Source organism: Pongo pygmaeus, chromosome 22, assembly GCF_028885625.2.
Source record: "Pongo pygmaeus isolate AG05252 chromosome 22, NHGRI_mPonPyg2-v2.0_pri, whole genome shotgun sequence".
In the NCBI taxonomy this organism is placed as follows: domain Eukaryota; kingdom Metazoa; phylum Chordata; class Mammalia; order Primates; family Hominidae; genus Pongo; species Pongo pygmaeus.
The window spans coordinates 49,866,343-49,893,398 of NC_072395.2; the positions used below are offsets into that span (position 1 = coordinate 49,866,343).

Below are 27,056 nucleotides of genomic sequence, written 5' to 3' on the forward strand. Positions count from 1 at the left end.
TGGCCATTTGTTCATCTGCTTTAATATAGCTGCATAGAATACCCACTCTCAGAACTTCAGACTTTTGGTTAGATAACATAGTATATTTTCCCCCTTGCATATAGCAATAGATTTTTAAGAGAGAAAATCCAAAAAGAAATAACTGGGCTCAAAAGCAAGCATCTTTATGGACCAGAAATAGAAGAAAAACAGAAAGTGATGAACAGGACTAAAGCCATATCCTACACTTCTCTACAGGACAGTGGCGGCTGGAAAGTGGGTTCCTGCATGGTAACAAGACCTTAAACTTGTGTCACTGGAGAAGGACGTGCAGTTCCCGCTGAGGAGAGACTTGGCCACTCCAAGACAACACAGGACTACAAGTCAGGAATTTGAAAATGAAAAGTGCTGAACAGTGATAAATCCTAAATGTTTCACTGAACAACCTTTCAGATAGCCTTCTTGAAGTTTGCTGCATTATGGCTATAAGGACCACTCCCCACCCCTGCTAGGTATGGAGAGGTCATCTCTTCTATCTGAAGGTGACCAACATCTCCAGTTTTTCCAAATTCCCTAAGGGTTTTGAGACCACACCTTCCCACAGGTACTGTAACTCCACCTGGCCAATAGGAATTTTCCAGGTTTACCCTTAGGTGTTTCAAGATATGGTCTCAGAATACATCATGGGAAAATTACATTTTGGGGTCAATCCTGTATACCAATTATAGGTTAAAAGCATGGGGACCACTATGGTTCAACATGAGCTGACCCTTGCATTGAAGAGTACTGATACCACTCACGCCTGGGGAAGGAATAGAGGGAGGAAGATATGAAGGGCACAGTGAGAAGTGAAACGGTCACATAACAAGCTCTGTTTATGATCCCGCCCTAAAATGATTTCATTTTGCAAAGGTCAAGTATAGAGTTGAGTTTCATCATCCCCATATAACAAAGGAACAGGGGAAGGATGCAAAAATAATACATCAAGGGATATTAATATGTATGCACCTGATCCTCATCCTGTAGTCCCTCACTGCTCAAAGTGTGGTCCTTAGAGCAGCAGCAGCAGCATCACTTGGAAGCTCGCAAGAAAAGCGGAATCCTAGGCCCCACCCAAACCCAAATCAGCGTCTGCATTTTGACAAAATCCCAGGAGACTCACAAACACATTGAAGTTAGAGAAGCACTGCTAACATCTTCTTCTGTCATTCCCTGGGTCTGGGCTACTCTAGACTCTAATAAGACATTTCCAAAATGATGTGGAAAATAAGACCACAGACTAGGGAATTTTTTTTTTTTTTTTAGATGAAGTCTCACTTGCCCAGGCTGGAGTGCAGCGTGAGCTCAGCTCACTGCAACATCCGCTCAAGTGATTCTCCTGCCTCAGCCTCCCGAGTAGCTGGGATTACAAGCACATGCCACCACACCTGGCTAATTTGTGTATTTTTAGTGGAGATGGGGTTTCACCATGTTGGCCAGGCTGGTCTCAAACTCCTCACCTCAGGTGATTGTCCCACCTTGGCCTCCCAATGTGCTGGGATTACAGGCGTGAGCCACCACGCCCGGTCAGACTAGGGATTTAGAAGCAAGACTTTGTCATTTATAAGAACGCTGCAGAAAGGAAGAAGAATGACCCAGCTAGCCACTGAAGACCACCTCTGAAACCCATCAACATGACTGGCTTTCTATAGGAAAAGTCTCCACAGACTCAAAAAGTCTCTAGTTTCTTGCCCTTAGGAAGGCATGCCCTGGGAATAATAGTTTGGCGACAAGAGAGAGTAGAGTGTTTACTGTCCTATCCCCCATTAAACACATGGCAGAACTTCCCCAGGGAAAGCCTATCATACTGACATTAACTCAGTACCTGTTTGAACTTGGAGAGCATTCAGAATTCTCATCAGTCAAACGGCCAGAGCTGAGGAGCACAGCTTGCTTTGTTTGTTTTTGAGACAAGGTCTTGCTATATCACCCAAGCTGGAGAGCAGTGGTGCAATCCCGACTCATGCAGCCTTGACCTCGTGGGCTCAAGCAATCCTCCCTCCTCAGTTTCCCAAAGTGTTGGGATTACAGGCATGAGCCACCACACCTGGCTAATTTTTGTATTTTTTGTAGAGACAAGGTTTCACCCTGTTGCCCAGGCTGGTTTCCAACTCCTGAGCTCAAGCCATATGCCCACCTTAGCCTCCCAAAGTTGTGGGATTACAGGCACATGCCACCACACCTGGCTAATTTTTGTATTTTTTTGTAGAGACAGGATTTCGCCATGTTGCCCAGGCTTGTCTCAAACTCCTGGATTCAAGCAATCTACCCACCTCAGCCTCCCAAAGTACCGGGATTACAAGCATGAGCCACCGTGCCCGGGCTGGGATATTTTCTAAGAACCAAGGAACTATGTAGAAAATCTTGGCCGGGCGCAGTGGCTCATGCCTATAATCCCAGCACTTTGGGAGGCCAAGACGGGCAGATCACAAGGTCAGGAGATCGAGACCATCCTGGCTAACACAGTGAAACCCCATCTCTACTAAAAAATACAAAAAAATTAGCCGGGTGTGGTGCGGGCGCCTGTAATCCCAGCTACTGAGGAGGCTGAGGCAGGAGAATGGCGTGAACCCAGGAGGCGGAGCTTGCAGTGAGCCGAGATTGTGCCACTGCACTCCAGCCTGGGCGACAGAGCAAGACTCCGTCTCAAAAAAAAAAAGAAAAGAAAATCTTGATCTCTATTCAGTAACTTTAATACGTATATTAATATGTTCCTGTTTTTGGAACAATCATGTTGTCAAATCAAGAAAAAGCAATTATATTTTGTTAATCAAAATAAAGAGAAAAGTAGATAATATTTAGAACATCAAAAGAATTTAAATTAGAACATCTTGAACTACTGGAAATATGCATTTGAACTCATGTCTTTAAGAGGAAAATAATTCTCTTTTCTAGCTCTTTCACTGAGATGGCCTCAGAGTAGCCTTACCCCAAAATGCACCTGAGTGCTCAGATTCTTGAATGGGTGCTCTTCTCCTCATTACAAGAACTAGAAATCCTTGGAGAAATCACTGATTCTGATGTTCAAGAGATACCAGATAAGCCGGAACGTCTTATGCTAGGAAGCAGGGGAAGCTTCAAAGAAAAATAGGTCCAGGCAGAAGGATGCAGGAGACAAGCTAGAAGTGCTTCCACTAGCCAAATCAGGATGATTTGAGTATCAAATTGAAATACACCCAATTATGAAGGTACCCAATTTTCAAGAGCCAGCTGGGCGCGGTGACTCACACCTGTAATCCTACCACTCTGGGAGACTGAGGCGGGCAGATCACCTGAAATCAAGAGTTCAAGACCAGCCTGGCCAACATGGCGAAACCCCATCTCTACTAAAAATACAAAACTTAGCCAGGCGCAGTGGCATACACCTGTAGTCCCAGCTACTCGGGAGGCTGAGCCAGGAGAATCACTTGAACCCAGGAGACAGAGGTTGCAGTGAGCCGAGATCGCACCACTGCACTCAAGCCTGGGTGACAGAAAAAGACTACATCTTACAAAAAAAAAAAAAAAAAAAAAATGAAGAGCCATAAAATCCATGGTCAGCCTCAATAAAATTTAAATATTCAAAAAGAATGTAGGATAAAATGTGTTACTGCTGAGTCTCGTTATTTGGTTATGTTTGTATTATTGATTCATTTGTTGTATTGATAAAGATTAGTAGATGGCAAATTCTTCCTTTAGAAGGTTGTTTGCCACCCAAGAGGGCATCAATACAAAAACCCTAAAGCTGGGATTCCAAAGCACAGAGTCGCGGGAGAGAACCAAAGCTCATCGCATCTGGTTTAAGACTCCTTCAGAGTTGGATCAGCCTAAAAACAGGACATGGTACAAGATTTTATTAGTTCCAAAGATTGTAAGAATTAAATTTATCCTGAGAATGTATCAGTCTGTGTAGGAGTTACAGACTTCTATGAGCGAGCAGAGGTAAGTAATGTTTTAACTTCCATTAAAAGAGGCTAAGAGATCATCTTCCTTCTTTTGAATTTAATTTTTTTATTATTATTTTAAAAAAGAGGGTCTTGCCCTACCACCCAGGCTGCTCTTGAACCCCTGACCTCAAGCTGTCCTCCTGCCTCAGCCTCCCAAAGTATTGGGATTACAGGCATGTGTCATGCCTGGCCTCACCCTCCTTGAGATTTCAGAATTGTTGACAGAATGACAATAAGTAGGATTCACTGTCTCCTTAAAGACTGAGGAAAGAAACCCAGTGAGACCTCTGATGGACAATGGCCTCAGTTAACTAGGACAGTAACTGTACAGCATCCATCTCCTAATCCAGTAAAACTGAGTTACATATAGAAAGGCTTGAAAGAAGCAAAGCCATAGATTTATATTTCTGGATTAATAAAGAATCTATGCATATTTTTGGTCTTATATATACTTGAAGTGTGTTAGAGTATGTGGCTGTTTTAAGTACATTCTTGTAACTAATTTGAAATGGGTACTTCTATATTGAAATCTTACTGAGTTTATGAATAGTATTGAAACATCTAAGGGAATATTATTAGGTTTGCCATATTAATATACTGAATCTGCTAGATTGATAAGAATTATATAATCAATCAGGCAACTGAAATGTATAAAAAGGAAATTTAATTTAAAAAGGACTTGGGGGCAGACACAGTGGCTCATGCCTGTAATCCCAACAGTTTGGGAGGCCAAAGTAGGAGGATCACTTGAGTCCAGAAGTTCATGACCAGCCTGGGCAACATAGGGAAACCCTATCTCTACGAAAAAAAAACTTATTTTTAATTAGCCAGGCATGGTGGTGCATGCCTGTGGTGACAGCTTCTTGGGAGGCTGAGGTAGGAGGATCACTTGAGCCCAGAAGGTCAAGGCTTCAGTGAGCTGTGATCACACCACTGGTCTCCAGCCTCGGCGACAGAGAAAGACCCTGTCTTTTTTTTTTTTTAGCAGCTCTGGAATGAGAATAGGTATTTGTAACACACATAACTGATAAAGGATTCATATCTAGAATATACAAAGAACTTCAAATCAATGAGGAAAAGTCAGAAAACCAAAAAAGGAGGACAGCTAAAGCTGAAAAAGCACTTCAAAAACAGACCGTACCCAGCTGCCTGATAAACATGAAAAAGCATGCAGTCTCAAAGTAGGTCCAAGTTAAGACCTTCATGAGAATTGGTATACACCCATCGGTTTGGCAGAAATCCCCTTCTCAAGCCCTGGAATTCTGGGCTCTACCCCCATTGCTCAAAGATCTGACCATTTTCCATTTCCATCCCTTCCATCTTTCTGCAGTACCTGGCATTCCTGACCATGCTATTTCTACCAATCAACAGAAACTACTAGATACTCAGAGGGGATTTAATACAGAGAGTTAGCTACAACATGACAAAACACCAGACAAGGGAGGGCGCTGTGGCTCATGCCTGTAATCCCAGCACTTCGGGAGGCCAAGGCGGGTGGATCACCTGAGGTCAGGAGTTCGAGAGCAGCTGACCAACATGGTGAAACCCCATCTCTACTAATACAAAAAATTAGCTGGGAGTGGTGGCAGGCACCTGTAATCCCAGCTACTTGGGAGGCTGAGGCAGGAGAATCGCTTGAACCCGGGAGGTGGAGGTTGCAGTAAGCCAAGATCGTGCCCTTGCACTCCAGCCTGGGCAACAAGAGTGAAACTCCGTCTGAAATAAATAAATAAAATAAACAAACAAACAAACGGACACACACCACAGAAGGGACAGTGAGGCAACCCAGGGAATAGAAATAGCAGAAGCCGCAACCCTTTGTAGGGCTGAGGGCACACAGCACAGGTCAAGTTACAGTCGCCTGGGATCCAGGGTCCCCTAGTGGAAGCTGGAACCCACAGATTAGTGCTGTGGGAGATGGAGCCACAGAGAAACAACTGCTGCTGGAGACATCAGCAGAGGAAGAAGGCGGAAAAATACTGTAGCCGCTCCACACCTCCAGCCCAACGCCCCGTGGCCGAACCTCCCTAGAGGCCCCACGGCAGAAGAGCCTCCAGGAACCTCCTTGTGGACCAGAGGAGAGAGAGGCGGCGGGAGGCAAGGGCGTGTCTAAGAACAAACAGGCCACGGCCAGCCCCTGGCCTTTCTGAAACTCCTCCCTTGGGTTCTTTTAAAATTCAATATTCTGCTTCTGTTCCTGTGTTGATGGGCTGAACTGTGTCCCCCCAAATTCTAATGTTGAAGTTCTAACCCCCAGTACCTCAGAATGGGACTGCAGCAGGAGACAGGTACTTTAAAATAGTCATTAAGGTAAAATGAGGTCACCAGGGTGGGCCCTAATCTGTTGACTGGTGTCCTTATAAGGAGAGGAGACTCGACACAGATATGCACAGGGGGACAATCCTGTGAGGACAAAGGGAGAAGACAGCCATCTCCAAGCCAAGGAGAGAGGCCTCAGGAGAAGCCAACCCCGCCCACACCTTCATCTTGGACTTCTAGCTTCCAGAACTGGGGAAATGAATTTCTGTTGTTGAAGCCCCAGTCTGCAGTACTTAGTTATAGCAGCCGTTGCGAACCAGCACATCCGAGTTCTCCGTCTCTGTCTCTAACCCCTCTCTCAACTGCCGGCCATAAGTGAGCCTCTGCCCCCAACTTCTGGCCTCCTCTATGTTCTCTTGCTTAGTGACCCCATTCTCCCTTGTGTTCAGCGGTGACCTCTGGCAGTGACGCTCAGTCCTCATGGCCGGCTCTGGCCTCTCCCAGGCTCTGGCGCCGCAATCATTACTTCTACTTGTCTCTGCTTGGATAGTCTGTCAGCATCTCAAAGGCAACATGAATAAAACCAAATGCATTTTTTCCTCCCACAAATTATCTCTTTATCCTGATTTCTCTTATCTCTGTTCATGACTTGTTCACCTTTTCACTGGGACCCAGAATTCATGCATCTTGGAGTCCCAACTTCACCAGCCCCCGTGTCTTGTTTATTTCCGTAGCAGTTGGTGGGTGGGACCTCCGCACAGTCTCACACGGTCCCTTCTTTCTAGTCCAGGCCCAGCTCAGCCCTCACCAGAACAGGCACTAGCACGACAGCCTGCTCGATGATTCCTGGTGCCCGTCCCGTTTCCCATGGCTCTGCCTCATCCAGCACACTCTGCAGCTGACTGTGTAAAGCGCAACGCTGATCCCATCACTCCTGCTTCTCAAACTCCTGCAGTGCCTGCCCCCGCCCCAGAACGTGCAGGCAGTCTTGCCTGGCATTCAAGACCTTCCATTGAGCCTAAGCGACATAGTGAGACCCCATCTCTACAAAAAATTTAAAAATTAGCCAGGCGTGGTGGCACGTGCCTATAGCCCCAACTACTTGGGAGGCTGAGGCAGGAGAACTGCTGCAGCCCAGGAGTTCCAGGATGTAGTGATCCATGTTCATACCACTGCACTCCAGCCTGGGCAACAGAACGAGACCCCATCTCTAAAAAGAAAAGAAAAAGACCTTCCATTGGACCCACCTAACCGGGTCTCCCTCCTTGCCAGCCATTCACTTATTCCACATTCATTCTGCACCTCCTGCACACGAGGTGCTATGCCAATTACTGGATACATTTAATCCCTCAACAGCTCTGCACAGTGGCCATTATTGTCCCCATCTTGCAAAGGAAGAAACTGAATTTTAGAACAGTTGAATTTTAGAACTTGAGCTCCCATAATTAGGTGGGGAAACTGATGTTTGAATTTGTGTCCTTTTGGCCCCAAAGTCCTTCTCTGGATAAACTAGGCAACCAAGAGCAAAGAATGCTCTATACCCGACAAAAATAGAAATGAAACTCAAGATCCAAGATGCAAGAGTGGCAGAAGGTTCAAGGTGCACCATTGCCAGCTCTGACAGCCTTTGTATCCAGGTCAGTCGAACAGGCTGGGATTGTCCCCAATTTGGACACATCTAAAAAGCTGCAGGTGGGATGTCATCAAAATCACCTGGGAAAACAACATGCTCTGAAAACAGAGGCATGATCCAAAAGACAAAGAGGTTTGTGATACCCTTTCTGTACAATAGCTGACTATCAGTAAGTCATTACTGTTTTAAGGAAGTCAAAAAAAAAAAAACACACACACACAGAAAAATACAAAAGTTAGCTGGGCGTGGTGGTGTGCATCTGCAATCCCAGCTACTCAGGAGGCTGAGGCAGGAGAATCACTTGAACCCAGGAGGCGGAGGTTGCAGTGATGCAAGATTGCATCACTGCACTCCAGCCTGGGGAACAGAGCCAGACTCTGTCTCGAAAAATAAATAACAATAATAATAATAATGTTGCACCAATGTTAGTTTTGTTAAATCCATGGTTGTGTAAGATGTTAGCATTAGAGGAAGCTGGGTGAAGGTTCAAAGAACTCTCTGTACTATTTCTCTTTTGTAAGCCAGAAATTATTTCAAAATAATAGGTGATAAAAATTAAAAGGTGACATTCCACTTAATTTCATCGGCACTCCTTTTTTCCCCTCTTCCTAACCAGCCATGTGATCTTAAGCAAATTATTTCATCTCTCTAGGTCACCGCTTTTCAACTACTTAGGACAAAAAAGAGGGATACAAGCCAGATCATCTCTAACTTCCCCTCAGTCTCTCAAATTCTGTGGTCCTCGTACATTTACAATATGATGCAATCTACAAACATTTGATATTGGTGCCCTCTTATTCACCTTCATATCCCTGGTATTTAGCATTGTGCCTATACATAGTAGGTGCTCACTGAAAGTTTTTGCAACTACCTCAAAAACTGAGGTTCATACCACAGTTTGTAAAGTGAGGTAGAACCGTTAGCTCTTTTACCTAGTTGACCACTAGAGAGCGAAGCGGTCACAAAATTTTTCTCTGTTAAAAGCAAATTTATCTTCATCCAGCAGAGGGGAGTGGTCCTTTATATTTCAGACATGTAAAAATCAGGTCCTGGTTGGGGGAAGGGAGACATCTGTGAGCAGTTTCCTGCCTATCAGACAGGCCCTCCAGAGAGGTGATCAGTACCATAAGCTTCCAGGTAAGCACATGGGGCCACTGCCCCCACCCTCCAAAACACCCTCAAAAGTCTAAACCACCTCAGTGGATGGGAGATTGCTCTGCAAATGGGGGAGCCCCACTCCTAATATGTTCATCATTGTCTTTCTAACGATCGTGACTCATTTCTTGAACAAATGTTTCACTTTTAAAGGGCTTGCATAGAGGCAGCTTTAAGAGGTCAAATAAATGAATGTGGAAGGAAATTAAAACTTTTACATCCACATGAAAAAGGCATTAGCCAGTCATCCTGCCCAGCAGCCCAATATTGAGCCTGTGTGAGTTGCCGTTTGTGTAGTGAAGCAATAGAGGCCATGGTCTGGACTCAGAAACCCTGGGTTCAAATACTGCCTCTGACCCCCCAACTCCCCAACAAAATGCACACATTCAGTGGCCATGTGACCAGGGCAAATGCTTCTCGTTCCACAGCTCCAATGCAGGAATAATAATAGCATCCACCTGGTGTGGGTGGGCGGGTTCAGAGAGAACAACCACACAGGGCTAAGAGTGCAGACTATTGTGACCGAGCAACTGCCCACCTGGACAGAGTGAACAGGAAGGGAATAGAAGGGCAAGGCGCTTTCACTTCATCCTCATGAGCGCTCTTCGTGGGGAAACTATTACACAAAGTCGGGGTGGGGAGTTCCTTCCCAGTAAATCGAGTTGCCTTTTTCAGGCACGGAAAAGCCCATCTGCCTGAATTTTCCTCAACTGGTCAATCATGGTGCCAGAAGTCCCAACCACTTTAACTGCTCCTTCAGGTTAAGTCACTTTATCTGCCAACTGTGTTAGTTTAAACAAGTCAGTTTCCAAGTCCTGAACTGCTGCTTTTATCATCCCATTAATTTAGAAAACTAAGAACAGGGGCCAAACGCAGTGGCTCACGCCTGTAATCCCAGCACTTTGGGAGATCGAGGCGGGTGGATCACCTGAGGTCAGGAGTTCGAGACCAGCCTGGCCAACATGGCGAAACCCCATCTCTACTAAAAATACAAAAATCAGCCAGGCATGGTGGTGTGCACGTAGTCCCAGCTGCTCAGGAGGCTGAGGCAAGAGAATCACTTGAATCCAGGAGACAGAGGTTGCAGTGAGCTGAGATTGTGCCACTGCACTCCAGCCTGGGCAACAGAACAAGACTCCCACCTCAAACAAAAAAAAAAAGAAAGAAAGAAAATTAAGAGCAGGACCCCACAGTGTGGGAAGGAGGCTGGAAGCGTCCTGATTAAACTGCAGCCTGAGAAATGCTGGGTGGGATCCTGTAGAGCACACTGAGCCCTGAGGAGCAGGCAAGAAGGGCCCCAGGGTGTAAGGCCAGAGACTAGCTGGGGCAGAGAAGAGTGTGAAGCTGGCAGGAGTGAAGAGTCGGGAGACCCTTAAAGAGACCCTGAAACAGACGCCCTGGGAGTGTACGTGTCACCCAGCAAAGCACAGGAAGAGAACTGTTCAACAGCAGACTCAGCTGGGAACTCCAGACACTGCGGCAAAACCAGCACAGATGCATTCTCTCCTGTGGCTAAAAGCTCCATGAAAGGGGCCAGTGAGTCACATGACAACCGAATTTCTCCTCTGCCAACCTGAACATATTCTGGGACTGAGACTTCCATACTTAGGGAAATCCAATCACACTGCTTAAAAGAAAAAAAAACTGGCCGGGTGCGGTGGCTCACGCCTGTAATCCCAGCACTTTGGGAGGCCAAGGCAGGTGGATCACAAGGTCAGGAGATTGAGACCATTCTAGCTAACACGGTGAAACCCCGTCTCTACTAAAAATACAAAAAAAAATTAGCCGGGCATGATGGTGGGCGCCTGTAGTCCCAGCTACTGGGGATGCTGAGGCAGGAGAATAGCGTGAACTCGGGAGGTGGCGCTTGCAGTGAGCCGAGATCGCGCCACTGCCCTCCAGCCTGGGCGACAGAGCAAGACTCAGTCTCAAAAAAAAAAAAAAAAAAAAAAAAAGAAAGAAAAAAACTACCTATTATAAACCCTTGATGCTATAAATTTAATGGAGCTGGAAATAAATTCCCTGGAAAGACTCCAGTGGGGGAGAAGGGGGGCATTACCTTCATCCCTTTACATTCTCCAGCCATTGGAACCAGCTCCTTTGTTTTCACTGAATTTATGTTTCTATAGAGGAACCCAGGATTGAGTCTCCTATAGGGGGGTCCCATGAAGCTGCCATGCCCCTCTGTTGATACGCCTTCTTTGCAGGTCAATTTGTGATTTTTAAAATGGTTTTATGCAAACCACATGTTTAGCCCAAATGCACTGCAGGTAGCTTGTGATAAAACAGCAATATGGACCAGGCACAGTGGCTCACACCTATAATGCCAGCACTTTGAGAGGCCAAGGCAGAAGGATCACTTGAGGCCAGGAGTTTGAGACCAGTCTTCGCAACATAGGGAGACTCCATCTCTACAGAAAATTAAAAATTAGCCAGGCGGCCAGGTGTGGTGGCTCACACCTGTAATCCTAACACTTTGGGAGGCAAAGGCGGGCAGATCACTTGAACTCAAGTTCAAGACCAGCCTGGGCAACATGGTGAAACCACATCTCTACAAAAATAAAGAAAATTAGCCAGGCATGGTGGTGTGTGCCTGTAGTTCCAGCTACTCCTGGGGAGGTCGAGGCTGCAGTGAGCCGTGATCATGCCACTTGTACTCCAGCCTGGGCGACAGAGCAAGTCCCCATCTCAAAAAAAAAAAAAAAAAAAAAAGCTGGGTGTGGTGGCCTGCACGCCTGTGGTCCCAGATACTCGGAGGCTGAAAAGGGAGAATTGCTTGAGTCCAGGAGTTCAAGGCTGCAGTGAGCTGAGATCACATCAATGCACTCCATCCAGCCTGAGCAACGGAGTGAGACCCTGACTATATTAAAAAAAAAAAAAAAAAAAATAGGAAGAAACAACTCAACCACAGGGCTAGTATGTTACTGGGTTATAAAATGATAAAGCCCTAAACAGAGAATTAGCCCGTTTCCAGAAGAGGCCAAGAACAGATGATACAGCTGAACTGAACTCCTGCCTGTACAGCTCGTTTTCTACGATTCCAGCCCTGGAAGATGATGGCATCCAGCCCCCATTGAAGCACCTCGAACAAGAAAAACGCCGAGTCCGAAGAGCCAGGCCTTGAACACACGATTCCTGTCTATAAATAACTCCCCCTGGGGAATAAAAAGCAGGATCCAAGGCAGGAAACCCGAGCCGCGGAATCTGGTAAGTTCTTAGGAAACCTACTCACTGGCCTGAGTCCCCCGTGGGAGCGGCGACTTCGGCACCTGTACACCCAAGTCCTCGGAGCCTCGGGCGGCCGCGCGTCCCTACCTGCAGGCCTGATACCGGCCGCGGAGCGCTCCTGGCCCCGCACCCGCCCGGCTCCGGGACCGCTGAAACGCACCCAGGAGGGTGAAGGCGTAGTCGCCAAGGACAGCGCAGATGGCAGCGGAGGCGTGGGAGCCGAAAGACCGTGGGAAAGGGCCAGGTCGGGACGCCCCTCGGCGCAGCCCCAAATCCTGCCCGCGCCCCAGCCCCGCTCAGGCCGCGCCCCTGCCACCTCTGGCCACACGGGCTGGGACGTCTGGCTCCTGCAGAGCGCACTTCCCGCTGCCCTTCTCCACTGGCTGCTCAGGCCCTGCCTCGCCAGCGCGGCATCAGCGGGGGATCCCTACCTGTCTTTTAGGGCTCGCCTCATAGGTCAAACGTCACCTCCCAGGGAGGTATGGCCTGCCCCCTAGCCAGGTGGGCCCCTTCCACGCTGGCCGGCAACACCACCCACCCACCTTGATAACTGCTTATAAAGGGTGTACTGCTTTCCCCCTTGAGACTGCAAACCTTCAAGAGCAGGAAATGGGTCTGTTTTCCTGGCAAAATAACGAAGTTGGCTGAAGGTTTTGCTGAATAAAATGAGTGACAGACAAAAGTAGCCAAATTTGGCACTCCCGATGGGTTATTTGGTGAAGGAGGTGCAGTGTATGAGCTTAACTAGTTATTCTGGATTTCTTTCCCCATGTTACTCCTTCCTAATTCTGATGAGGAACTGAAAGCTGGATCTATTAATCTATTAACTCTTAACCTTCCTTTTTTTTTTTTTTTTTTTTTTTTTTTGAGATGGAGTCTCACTCTGTCACCCAGTCTGGAGTGCAGTGGCGCGATCTCGGCTCACTGTAACCTCCACCTCCCAAGTTCAAGCGATTCTCCTGCCTCAGTCTCCTAAGTATTGGGATTACAGGCGCCAGCCACCATGCCCAGATAATTTTTGTATTTTTAGTAGAGACGGTGTTTCACCATGTTGGCCAGGCTAGTCTCAAACTCCTGACCTCCGGTGATCCACCCCCCTCAGCCTCCCAAAGTGCTGGGGTTACAGGCATAAGCCACTGCGTCCAGCCTTAACCTTCCTTTTCTAAGGGCACTACCAGACTTCTCTTGCAACCCTAAGGATGGAGTCCTAATTCTGCCATCGGAACCCTGAATCCTTCACTTTCAGCACAACAATTTCAAGCAAAGACTTGCAGCCTCTCCTTCTCGGTTTAGGGGAATGGGGAATTCTTTAATCTGTGATGTTAATTAGAATACTCTCTCCCAAAGAGGAGGAAATAAATAGGAAAATGTATCAAGTCTGATGCCCGGGAAGTGTTTACAGATGTTGTGCAGAATAGCCCTACCACAAAGAAAATTTAAAATGAGACATCCTATCACTGCTGGGGTTTCTGATAAAACAAGAGCTGAGGCCAGGTATGGTTTTTTTTTGTTTGTATTTTTTTTTTTTTTTTTTTTTGCTTTATAAGACTATTATTCAATAAGTAGATTTCCAAGCCTTGCATTCTTTCTATTCAATTTTTCTAAGATTCACACATATAATTTTGCAAAGCTGCATTTTATTCATGTTCACTGCTATTTAATATTCTATTTGTGATCATATCCTACTTTGTTTAGCCATTCTCCTGGGGATCAACATGGGGTTATCTCCAGTTTGTTTCCTCTAACAAATAATACTGTTCTGAACATCCACTCACTTGTCTCCTGGAGCCCCTGGGCAAGCATTTCTCTGGGTGTGGACCCATTACTACACCAGGCATATGCCCAGCAAGCTAATTAATGTGCAGAATTAAGAGATAACACTAAACTGTTTTCCAAAGCAGTTATACCAATGTACACTCCCATTAAAAGTGACTTTTGTTATTGACTCAGGATTTTTCAGGTCAAACACATTTTCCTTTCAATTTTAGATTTATACTGATTTTCACAAACTGTCTTGGAGAATTATGAGGTCCTCAAACACAAAGCTTCATATTGTGGTTCTTAGTCAAGAAAATCTTCTAGAGGCAATGATCCAGCTAATTACAGATCCCCTATTGTCCACATCTAAATTTAGGCATTGTAGCTGGGATTAGACCCATGAATCCTAGGACAATGCCAGGGGTGTCATTAACTTAAAAACTGTGGCAGGCCAAGTGCAGTGGATCACGCCTGTAATCCTAGCACTTTGGGAGACCGAGGCGGGTGGATCACGAGGTCAGGAGTTGAAGACCAGCCTGGCCAAGATGGTGAAACCCCATCTCTACTAAAAATACAAAAATTAGCTGGCCATGGTGGCACACACCCATAATCCCAGCTACTCGGGAGGCTGAGGCAGAGAATTGCTTAAACCCAGAAGGCAGAGGTTGCAGTGAGCCGAGATTGCGTCAATGCACTACAGCCTGGGCGACAGAGCGAGACTCTGTCTCAAAAAAAAAAAAAAAACTCTGGCATAAGCATGGTGTGGAGAGTGTCTGCAGTAATATGAGAATCCTGTGCACAACAGCATAAGCAGCTGCCTTCAGAATCTACCGCTCTCACCTCCCACGGTCTGTACAACCTCTTCTTTATTTTCTTCTTTTTTAATGTTTGTTTATTTATTTATTGAGACAGAGTCTCACTCTGTCACCCAAGCTGGAGTGCAGAAGCACGATCTTGGCTCACTGCAACCCCCGCCTCCTGGGTTCAAGTGATTCTCCTGCCTCAGCCTCCGAAGTAGCTGGGACTACAGGTGCCCACCACCATGCCCAGCTTATTTTTGTATTTTTAGTAGAGATGGGTTTTCACTATGTTGGCCAGGCTGGTCTCGAACCCCTGACCTCAAGTGACCCGCCCACCTCAACCTCCCAAAGTGCTAGGATTACACGCACGAGCCACCGCGCCCAGCCTGTGAAGGCTTTAATAGCAACAACCCTTAAAAAAATGATTTTTTTTGGCCGGGTGCAGTGGCTCACACCTGTAATCCCAACACTTTGGGAGGCTGAGGCGGGCAGATCACGAGGTCAGGAGATCAAGACCATCCTGGTTAACACGGTGAAACCCAGTCTCTACTAAAAATACAAAAAATTAGCCGGGCGTGGTGGCGGGCACCTGTAGTCCCAACTACTCAGGAGGCTGAGGCAGGAGAATGGCGTGAACCCGGGAGGCAGAGCTTGCAGTGAGACGAGATGGTGCCACTGCACTCAAGCCTGGGTGACAGAGCGAGACTCCGTCTCAAAAAAAAAAAAAAAAAATTTTTTTTTAAGACAGGGTATATCACAGGCTGGAGTGCAGTGGTGCTATCATAGCTCACTGTAGCCTCAAACTCCTGTGCTCAACTGACCCTCCTGCCTCAGCCTCCCAAGTAGCTGATACTATATGCACAAACCGCCATTGCCAGCTAATTATTTTTGTATTTTTTATAGAGAGAGGTTCTTGCTATGTTGCCCAGGCTGGTCTCGAACTCCTGGCCTCAAACGATCTAACCACCTTTGCCTCACAAAGCCCTAGGATCATACACATAAGCCACCGCACCTGGCCAAGAATGATTTTTTTTAATTGGAAAATTTAAAATGTTCAGTAAGGAACATATTAAGCAAATTGTGGTAGAGTAGTCCCCCCTTATCCACAAGGGGTATGTTCCAAGACCCCCAGTGGACGCCTGAAGCACAGACAGTACTGAACCCTATATATATTGTTTTTTCCTATTACTTACCTGTGACAAAGTTTATACGTTAGGCACAATAACAAATTAACAACTAATAATAAAATAGGGTAATAATAAACTAATAATAAAATTAAATAAAGTAAGGATGACTAGAACACAAGCACTGTGATACCACAACAGTCAATCTGATCACCAAGAGAGCTACTAAGTGACAAATGGGAGAATCTGCTGGACAAAGAGATGATTCGTGTCCCAGGTGAGACAGAACAGGAAGGTGTGAGATTTCATCATGCTGTTCCGAACCGCACACAATTTAAAACTCATGAATTATGTTCTCACTTCTAAGTGGGAGCTCGATAATGTGTACACATGGACACAGACAGTGGAATAACAGGCATTGGAGGCTCAGAAGGGTGGGAGGGGTGAACAATGAGAAATTACTTAATGGGTACAATGTACACGATCGGGGGTGATGGCTGCACTCAAAATCCAGACTTCACCACTTCCCAATATACCCATTTAACAAAACAGGGGCACTTGTACCCTCTAAATCTATCAAAATTAAATAAACAAATAAATCTTATGAAATATTCTGGAATGTTCCATTTTATATTTTTGTGTGTGTGTTTTTTTTTCATTTAATATTTTCAAACTGCAGTTGGCCACAGGTAACTGAAACCTTGGAAACCAACAGCACAGCTAAGGGGGGAATTACACTCAGTGGTACAAAGTATAACTTTCTTTCCAGAACCATTTGAGATTAAATTGCAGAAACCATGACCCTTCACCCTAGTACTTCAAGCTGTATTTCCTAAGAACAAGAATATTTCTCCAACATAACCACACTGCAATGATCAGATGCAGAAAATTTAACACTGCAATATTCAGATTCAGATATCAGCATCCATCCAATGCTAATAGCTACTGTTCACATTTAGTCAGTTGTCCCAAATAACATTCTTGCTAGCAATATTATTTTTCCCAATTCAAGGACACACATGTCATTTAGCTGTCATGTCTCTTTATTCCCTTTTAATCTGGAACAGTTCCTTAGTCTTTCATGACCTTGACATCTTTTAAAAGTCGGCCCCGGCTGGGCCCGGTGGCTCACACCTGTAATCCCAGCACTTTGGGAGGCCAAGGCGGGTGGATCACTTGAGGTCAGGAGTTTGAGACCATCCTGGCCAACATTGTGAAACCCCGTCTCTACTAAAAATACAAAAATTGGCCAGGTGCGGTGGCTCACACCTGTAATCCCAGCACTTTGGGAGGCCAAGGCAGGAAGATCACGAGATCAAAAGATTGAGACCATCTTGGCCAACGTAGTAAAACCCCATCTCTACTGAAAATACAAAAATTAGCTGCGCGTGGTGGTGCCCACCTGTAGTCCCAGCTACTCAGGAGGCTGAGGCAGGAGACTCACTTGAACCCGGGAGGTGAAGGTTGCAGTGAGCCAAGATCAGGCCACTGCACTCCAGCTGGGTGACAGCACGAGACTCAGTCTTGGAAGAAAAAAAAAAAAAAAGTTAGCCCCATTATATTGCAGCTGGTCCCTCAATTTGTGTTTGTCTGATGTTTCCTAAATCCAATTCAGGTTATGCATTTTTGGCACAGGATGTCAGTTCAAATTGGAGATGCTGACTTTGTTCACATGGTTAAGGTGGTATCCAGAAGATTTCTTCAATATAAGGGTTCCTTGTATATATTTGTAATTCATACGTAACCTGTGGAATGAGGCTTTGGCATCTTATTCCCCAATGCTATGGTTTGAATGTATTCCCCAAGTGCACGTGTTGGAAATGTAATCCCCAGTACAACAGTGTTGAGAGGTGGGTGATTAGGTCATAAAGGCTCTGCTGTTATTGCGGGAGTGGGCTCCTGATAAAGGGATGAGTTTGGCCCCTTCCTTTCTCTTTCCCTCACCCACCCTCTTGCCCTTCTGCTTTCCACCATGAGATGATGCAGCCAGAAGGCCCTCACTAGATGTGGCTCCTCAATCTTGGACTTCACAGCCTCCAGAACCATAAGGCAAATAAATTTCTGTTCATTATAAATTACCCAGTCTCAGGTATTCTGTTACGGAAGCATAAAACAGACCAAGACACCCAGTAAGCGCCCACCTGAATCAGTCATGACTGTGTTAGTTGCATGCAATGTGGTAACTTTTTGTTTGTTTTTTGTTTTTTGAGACGGAGTTTCACTCGTTGCCCAGGTTGGAGTGCAGTGGCACGATCTCAGCTCACCGCAACTTCCACCTCCCGGGTTCAAGTCATTCTCCTGCCTCAGCCTCCTGAGCAGCTGGGAATACAGGCATGCGCCATCACGCCCAGCTAATTTTGTATTTTTAGTAGAGACAGGGTTTCTCCATGTTGGTCAGGCTGGTCTCCAACTCCCGACCTCAGGTGATCCACCGGCCTCCGCCTCCCAAAGTGCTGGGATTACAGGCATGAGCCACCGCACCCGGCCTACAATGTGGTAACTTTTTCTGTATGATTAGTCAAATGCAGTAGTGAGAAGGGGGAAAAGAATAGAACAAAGAGTTCAATCTGTAACTGACCATGAACAATCAATTGAGATAACTCGCTACCTTCAGACTAGCCAACTTTTCCAACTCTGTTGTTCCTTCAGCAATCATTAGCTGGCATTCTCCTCTTCTACCTCTGTTTATGTATTTGTTGGTAAGTTTATTTGCTTTTTAGTACTACTCTGGACTCATGGATTCTCTTTTATTCAATGTGATAATTCATTATTACCATTATTTTGATATTCAAATTGTTCCAGGTTTGGCCACTGGAGCCCCATCAAGCTGACCCCTGTGTCCTTCTGACCTGTCTCTATCATTCTTTGAGCACCTCCTTGTGTTTTGAACAAGCTGCTCCTGACTCATCGTTGACCTTCCCTCCCCTTCCCACAATGAGCCATTTCTCCCAGGAGCTCTGGCTCCTTTTAATGGACAATGGTATTTATAAAACAAGATATGGGCATGAGGAATGCTCATTGCTACTTGGGTGGCCCTGCTCCCCAGCTCTCTCAGCAGACAGATCTTAGAAATAAACTCTTAAGTCAATATGAAAAGTAGGCCAGGCGCGATGGCTCACACCTGTAATCCCAGCACTTTGTGAGGCTGAGGTAGGCGGATCACTTGAGGCCAGGAGTTCCAAGACCAGCATGGATAGCATGGCGAAACCCTGTCTCCAAAAATTAGCCAGGTGTGGTGGTGCGTGCCTGTAATGCCAGCTACTCAGGAGGCTGAGGCAGGAGAATTGTCTGAACCTGGGAGGCAGAGGTTACAGTGAGCTGAGATCACACCACTGTACTCCAGCCTGGGCAACAGAGCGAGACTCTGTCTCCAAAAAAATGAAAAGTTAAGTGTTATCTATCAAGTTTCCAAGTTTCTCCACTATAAAGGTTCCTTTTTTATCTTTGTAATTAATAAGTAATCTGTGGAATCTCTCATTCCAATTCATGGAGCTCTTCTTTGCCTTCCTTCACTCCATATTTTTATCTTTCTTTTCTCATAGTGAGGATCCCAGCTCCCAAGAATATAATTATATTTACTTATTTGCTTAATCCTACAATACACAGAAAATATTTTCAGAATTGCTATACCAGATCACTACCAACTAAGTGAAGTGCAAAATTTCTTTGCAGTTTTGTTTGTTTACACACAGGTGTATAGTCAAAGAGCTGTGTTCAAAGTTATTTGAGTTTGCCTTTCTATGGTTAATTTACTATGCAGTTTAGCTCATTTGTTCACTTCTGTTTGTATTCAATTTTAGGTTTCTTTTCCCCCATCTTATGTTGATTTAGTTTTACTTTTTAAATACTAAAACATTAACATGTTTTGAAAAGTCAAAACTGCCCCCAAAAAAGGTATGCCTGGAGATGTGTCATTTCCTCTTAGACTTTCACCCCATTCTCATCCATCCACTGCAAGTAGCCAATTTATTAGTTTCTAGTTTTCTCTTCCTAGGTTTCTTTTTTCCCTTTTCTTTCTCTTTTTCTTTCCAAAAATAAAGAGATACTTAAAGTAGCCTAATACAGTACTCTCTGTTTAACTTTTGTTCACTTCCTAGTACTGTATACCCTAGAAATCACTCCACATCAGTTCAGAGACCTTCCTCACTGTTTTTTATAAGTGCATTGTGTGGATGTACCAGGGTTTATTCAACCAGTTGCCTATGTATTGGCACTGAAGTTGTTTCCAAAATTTTGCCATTGCAAAAAATGCTGCAATGAGTGACCTTGTACATATATACACTTTTATACTGGTGTAGGCGTTTCTCCAGAGTAAATTCCTACCTGTAGAATTGCTGGGTCAAGGGGTAAATGCATATGCAGTTTTGTTAAACAATGCTAAATGTTCCTCTCTAGGAGTTGGACCATCTTGCATTCCCACCAGCAATGTATGAGAGCATCTGTTACCCCACAGCCTGTCCTGTTGCTTTACACTTAGCAACTGGATCAGTTAGATCCGTGATGGTATCTCAGAGTACCCTGCATTTCTCCTCCTATGGGAGAAACGGAACATCTTTTCATTGAAGGGCCAGTTTTATGTCATTTTTGTGCAGATTGTCAGTTCATGTCTTTTGCCTATTTGGTCTTTGGTTTCCTCAATGTTTGAGTTATTTACATACTTGGGATCTTAACCCTTTATCTGTGATAGATGTTGCAAATATTTTTTCCCAGTTTGCCATCTGTCTTTAATTAATGGTAGGGGATTTTTTTTTTTTTTTTTTTTTTAAGACAGGGTCTCACTCCCTCACCCAGGCTGGAGTGCAGAGCCGCCATCTCTGCTGACAGCAAGCTCTGCCTCCCTGGCTAAAGCGATCCTCCCACTTCAGCCTCCGGAGTAGCTGAAACGAACTTTTCTTATTTTTTGCAGAGGAGTTTTCGCCATGTTGGCCAGGCTGGTCTCCAACTCCTGGACTCAAGAGATTCTCCCACCTAGGCCTCCCAACGTGCTGGGATTACGGGCGTGAGCCACAGCGTCTGGCCCACCTTTTTTTTTTTTTTTTTTTTAATGAGACATAGTTTCGCTCTTGTCGTCCAGGCTGGAGTGCAGTGGTGCAATCTCAGCTCACTGCAACCTCCACCTCCCGAGTTCAAATGTTTCTCCTGCCTCAGCCTCTCGAGTAGCTGGGATTACAGGAGCACCACCAGCACGACCGACTAATTTTTGTTATTTTTAGTAGAGACACGGTTTCACCATGTTGCCCAGGCTGGTCTCGAACTCCTGACCTCAAGTGATCTGCCTGCCTTGGCCTCGCAAAGTGCTGAGATTTACAGGCGTGAACCACCGCGCCCGGCCCCAGCTTCCGTTTTTTAATGTTATCATGTATCAATCTTTTTTTTTCCTGGCACGTAGGCGCTGGGTCATTAGGAAGCCTTTCCCCACACGCAGGTCCTAGTCACCCGTGCTTTCTAACGGCGGGTAGGCCCTGCAGCTCTGCCCCTAACATGGGCGCGGGGCACGCGGCCAGGGGCCCGTGTGAGGAGGACAGGGCGCGCGAACCCAGGTTCTCAGGCCGCGTCACCGCGCGTGCGCACTGACAGCCGGGCCGAGCCAGCCCGGGTCCCGTAGGGAAGAACGCCAGCAGCGCGCGGAGGCCGCGCTGCCCTGGGCCGCGGGGTCCCTATGGCTGCCCCACCGCAAGCCCCGCCCCCTCTGGCAGCTGGAGGCGGCTTTCCGGCCGTTCCGGCTGCAGCCCAGCGGCCTCGACTCAGGAGACGGCTGTTCCCCGGCAGGGGCCCGGGGTGGACTGCCCGACCCTCGCCCGGCCCCAGCACGCCCCCGGCGAGCACCCACCCCCTGCCCCGGCCCGCAGCGCCCCGACTGACTTTGAGGCCGAGACACGGCCGCTCCTGCGCCCGGTGGTCGCCCGCGAATCCCTGCCGCGCCGCGCTGCGCCCCCTAGCGGCCCGCCTGGTGGTGCAACCGGGTTCTCTGCGCAGGGCCGCGGGGCCGCCCGGCCTCCTCCTGCCCTGGCCGCGGTGCCGCGCGCTCGGGAACGCGGGCCCTTCGCCGCTAGCCACCTTTTGCCTCTCGGCCACCCGTCCTCTCTCGCCCACGCTGCCTGGGAGGCGCGCTTCTGCCGCCTTCTTGCCGCGCTCGCTCCAGCCTCGCCCACTCCTGCGGCCTTACAGGGCCGAACCTCACCCTGCTCTGCGGAAGGCAGGCCTACACCTTCCCTCCGCGCCTTCTTCCCTGACCGGCACCAAACACCGCGTTGCCCTTTCCAGCATCGACGACCTATTCTCCAGTTCTCTGACACCAGCTGAATTAGCGCGAAACTACTGGTTAAGGGATTAGCCCAGGGAGACTGCCCTCCCCTCGCCAGCCACAAGCGGGGTGCCCAGAATGCCCACATTTTTACCCTGCCCACTAGAAACTGAGGGATTGCCACAGCTCCCGTGAGGTTCAGCAATTCCCTGGGACGACACAGAACTCAGGGAGACACTTTACTGTGAGAAGATTATTGTAAAGAACACAACTCGGGAACAGCCAAGTGCGAGACATGCGCAGCGCAGCACGGGGGGGTGAAGGGCGGGAGTGCTGCCCTCACAGCACCTGTGTGCCCACCTGCCTGGAAGCTCTCCGAATCCGAACCCTGTTTAAGAGATTTTTATCCAGGTTTCATTATGTCATTGGCCATTAGTGATTGAATTCAACCTCCAGCCCCTTTCCCTTCCCGCAAGAGGAGTAGGGACATGTTGGAGCTGAACGAAGGTTACAACCCTCTGATCACATGGTTGGTGTGTTGCACCAGCCCCACCCTGAATCCATCCTAGAGCCCGCAGATAGCCACCTCATTAGCATAAACTGTGATTTCATTAAGGGAGTCATTACGAATAACAAAAACACTCCTATTGCCTAGGAAATTCCAAGGGCTTTAGGAGTTCTGTGTCAGGAACTGGGGACAAAGACCAAACAGATTTTTTATACCAAACTCCCTAAACCAATAACCCAGTTTAATCGTGAGAAAAACATCAGACAAATCCCAGCAGAGGGACATTGTACAAAATAGCCAACCTAAAATCGGCCAAGGTTGTGAATGTTGTCAGAATCAAAATGGTGGAGTCATTTGTGTTAAAGAGAGAAAAAAAATGACAAATAGAGCTGGGGAAAGCCATGAAGAGGATTATTGTTCCTAAATGCGTGATGTCACAAATGCTCATAAAAGATCAACACTGTCCACAGAGACCATGTCAGCCTTCCCAAAAGAAGATTCCTGCCAGGACATCTGCCCAGCAATAGCCTGTCCAACCTCAGACTGGTATCACCCTGATCGATACTTGTAGCTGGGGCTAATTATCAAAAACAATATGTAATCATCCTCATTTTTTCTTTAAAAATCTTGGTCTTCTTTTACCTCCCTGAATTTCACACACATAGCTTAAAATGGCCCACATGGCCCCATTGCAATGCCCTGTTCCCAAATAAATACCATTTTCTTTTAGAGAACCTCTCTGTTATGGAGGTTGACAAGGTCACCAAAACCAAAGAGAGTGTGAGGAACTGCCCCAGCCAAGAGGCATCTAAGGAGACATGATGGTTAAATATAAGTGGTGTCCTAGATGGGATCCTGGAACAGAAAAAGGACATTGGGAGAAAATGGAGAAAATTTAAATAATGTACCAATAATATCAATAATATAACGTACCAATGTTGGTTTATTACTTAACAAATGTGCCATACTAATGTAAGATACAAATATGAGGAAACTGGTTTATGGGAACTCTGCACTATCTTGCAAATTATCTGTAAATCTTAAACTATTCTAAAAATAACGCTTTAAAAAAAAATTAGAGCTGAGTGTCTTGGGCACACCTGTAATCCCAGCACTTTGGGAGGCCAAGGTGGGAGGATCACTTGGGCCCAAGAGTTTCAGAGCCAGCCTGGGTGACACAGTGAGACCCCCATCTCTTAAAAAAAAAAAATAGCCAGGCATGGCAGCGTGCGCCTGTAGTCCCAGCTACTCAGGAGGCTGAGGGAGGAGGATCTCTCAAGCCTAGGAGGTCGAGGCTGCAGTGAGTCAAGATGATGCCACTGCACTCCTGCCTGGGCAATAGAGCAAGACCTTGTCTCAGAAAAGACAAGAATCATAAATAAATAAACAAGTAAACTAGAAATAAGCCAGATGTGGTGAGGCATGCCTATAATCAGTTATTTGGGAGGCTGTGGTGGGAGGATAGCTTGAGCCCAGGAGTCCAAGACCAGCCTAAGCAACATAGCAAGACTCCCTCTGAAAATAAAAGGAAAAACAATTACAAAGATTTAAAAGCCCTTCAATTTTGAGGATCCATCTTCTTTAAACAGCAGAGGGAGAAAGTGTATAAATTGAGTGACATTCACTGGAATTAGGAGATCCAGAGTGGAAATTTCCAGAGAAATTCCAAAATCCTGGTGAGAAGAAAGGAATAGCCATAGCAGGCCCTGAGAATACAGAGCTTCCTAGCCAGGTCAAATCCTTCCCATCCTTCTCCCACCTCCACTGCCCCTCCCCTGGCACCAAGGGGGTCAGCAGAGGGAGCAGAAACCTTCAGCCACTCCCCTTCCTGCAGACCGGCAGCCCCAGCCCTGACCACAGCTGGCTGGCCTTGGAATGAAGCTTGAAGGACTGATAAATATCTGGGACTGGACGTACTAGTTTCTGAATTGAGAACAAGTTTGTGATTTAAAGTGATCTTGGCTGGGCTCAAATGGCTCACGCCTGTAATCCCTGCCCTTTGGGAGGCTTAGGCGGGCAGATCACCTGAGGTCGGGAGATTGAGACCAGCCTGGCCAACACAGCAAACCCCGTCTCTACTAAAAATACAAAAATTAGCCAGGCATGGCGGCTTGCGCCTGTAATCCCAGCTACTCAGGAGGCTGAGACAGGAGAATCACTTGAGCCCAGGAGGTGGAGGTTGCAGTGAGCCAAGATCTCACTACTGCACTCCAGCCTGGGCAATGGAGCAAGACTGCATCTCAAAACAAACAAACAAATCAATAAAGTGACTCTAAGATTGTCCCCAACCTAACATGAGCAGAAAGGTTTTGGGTCTGTGTTATGAGTTCAATTGTATCCTCCTAAAAAAGCTATGTTAAAGTCCTAAACACTTGCATGCCTGAGAATATGACCTCCTTTGGAAACAAGGTCGTTGCAGATGTAATTAGTTAAGATGAGTTCACACTAACCTAATATGCCTGGTGTCTTTGTAATAATATGGACATATGGTGACAGAGGCACTGGGAGAATGCCACGTGACAACAAAGGCAGAGGCTGGTCCAATGCTGCAAACCACCGAAGCAAGGAAGAAGTGAGGAAGACTTGAGGAAGGATCCCCCACAGGTTTCAGAGGGAGCACAGCCCTGCTGCCACTTTGATTTTGAACTTCTAGGCTCAAGCATTGCGAGACAAAATTCTGTTGTTTTAAGCCACCCCGTTTGTAGTACTTTGCTGCAGAGGCCCTGAGAGTCTAATTCAGCCCTATTAGTGTTTTCATCTGGGGCAAGTGAATATACTCTACTGGATACATTTTAGAGATGGTAGAAGATAAAGCTGTGTTTCTCACGTCCTGTGAGTTATGCATACAATGTACCAGTTACTCAACTGTCCTGCGGACTAAATCTCTTTAAGGGACCAAGGGAGTTTACCAGGCCCCTGGTAAGGAGGCCTAGGCCCATAGGTGGTACCAAAGCAAAAGGGACCTAGCACAGTGGTGAAAAACTCCAGCATACCTTCTGGGAACTTGCCCTGCAGATACGGTCATCTGTGCAAAATGGTGTATGTGCGTACAAGGTTATTCACTGAGGCATTGTTTGCAATAACAGAAGGTTGGAAACCACTACATATCCAATAGGTGTGGAAGGCAAGTAAGTATTTGCACTCCATGCACTATTAAGACTGTGCAGCTTGGCCGGGCATGGTGGCTTATGCCTGTAATCCCAGCACTTTGGGAGGCCGAGGCGGGTGGATCACGAGGTCGGGGGTTCGAGACTAGCCTGACCAACATGGTGAAACTCCCATCTCTACTAAAAATATAAAAAACTGGCCAGGCTGGTGGCGCGCGCCTGTAATCCCAGCTACATGGGAGGCAAGAGAATCGCTTGAACCCGGGAAGTGGAGGTTGCAGTGAGCTGAGATAGCGCCACTGCACTCCAGCCTGGGCGACAGAGCGAGACTCCGTCTCAAAAACAAACAAACAAACAATAAAACCGTGCAGCTCTTAAAAACTTAAAAACTGGGAGGAAGCGACGCCCAGCAAAACGGCGGCCGCGCAGCGCCTGTGTTGTTGAGGATCCGGGACGCTGGCCCGCGGGCGTCTTGGTCTTCCTCACCGCTGCGAAATCGCGTCACCTACCGCTACTGGCGGATTCAGGAGGTGCTGAAGCACGCCAAGCACTTCCGGCGGGGGAACGGGGTGCGGGAGAAATTGCTGCTACAGGTTGGCGGTCAGAGCCGGGACTCTAGCCTTTGTGAAATGCACCAAAACCGGAAACCTGAAGAAGAGGATCATGAAGACCCTCTGGATTAATCGAATTACAGCTGCTACCCAGGAACACGGCCCGAAGTACCTAGCGTTCACTGGCAATTTAATTAAGTGCCAGGTGGAGCGCCACAAGAAAGTCCTAGCGGATCTGGCTGTCTATGAACCAAAGACTTTTACATCTTTGGCTGCGTTGGCCAATAGGAGGCGACAGGAAGAATTTGCTGCTGCCTTGGGAGATAGGAAGGCAGCATTTTTTTCCAGAATGGTACAGCACCGCTGAGGACCGTTGCTGTATTGACTAGGAGAAGACACAGAGTAATTTGCAGTTTATTTGATTTGTACTTGTGTTTATCCACATTCCAGTAACAGGCATGAGGGAAGGCCCCTTCTCTCTGGGACAGAGCCTCACAGATGACGTCTGTGTTTCATGTGAATGAAATTCAAACATTGTTCGAAAAAAAAAAAAAGTTGGGAGGAAGCAAGAAAGAAAAAGAGTAAGGGAGCTGTTTGTATACTAATAGAGAAATAGAAATATCTGGAATACAGTATCCTCCCTTTTGTGTAAAAGGCAGGGAGACTGATAAGAAAATAATATAACTGTATTTCGGCCGGGTGGGGTGGCTCACGCCTGTAATCCCAGCACTTTGGGAAGCCAAGG

At 46.8% G+C, this 27,056-nt stretch overlaps 2 protein-coding genes across 4 annotated transcripts in view; one reads left to right on the top strand and one right to left on the bottom strand.

Moving 5' to 3' along the window:
* HLCS (holocarboxylase synthetase) overlaps nucleotides 1–21,912 on the bottom strand; it is a 241,579-nt gene extending 219,667 nt beyond the window's left edge. Inside the window, exons 1-2 of one of the 3 annotated variants that reach the window (XM_063659661.1) lie at nucleotides 21,764–21,806; nucleotides 17,304–17,424 (exon numbers count right to left, since the gene is read on the bottom strand). The gene's annotated coding sequence lies outside the window, so the exon portion shown is untranslated. Of the gene's footprint in view, nucleotides 1–17,303; nucleotides 17,425–21,763 lie in introns of all 3 variants that reach the window. The other 2 variants (XM_063659663.1, XM_063659665.1) reach the window with 2 other exon arrangements.
* A 721-nt stretch (nucleotides 21,913–22,633) lies between these two features.
* On the top strand, nucleotides 22,634–26,759 carry LOC129022260 (large ribosomal subunit protein bL20m-like). The gene is given in 3 exon segments (XM_054468271.1): nucleotides 22,634–22,674; nucleotides 26,161–26,317; nucleotides 26,319–26,759. Coding segments are annotated over 3 exon segments (558 nt in total). The 3' UTR covers nucleotides 26,679–26,759.
* The last annotated feature ends 297 nt before the right edge of the window (nucleotides 26,760–27,056 follow it).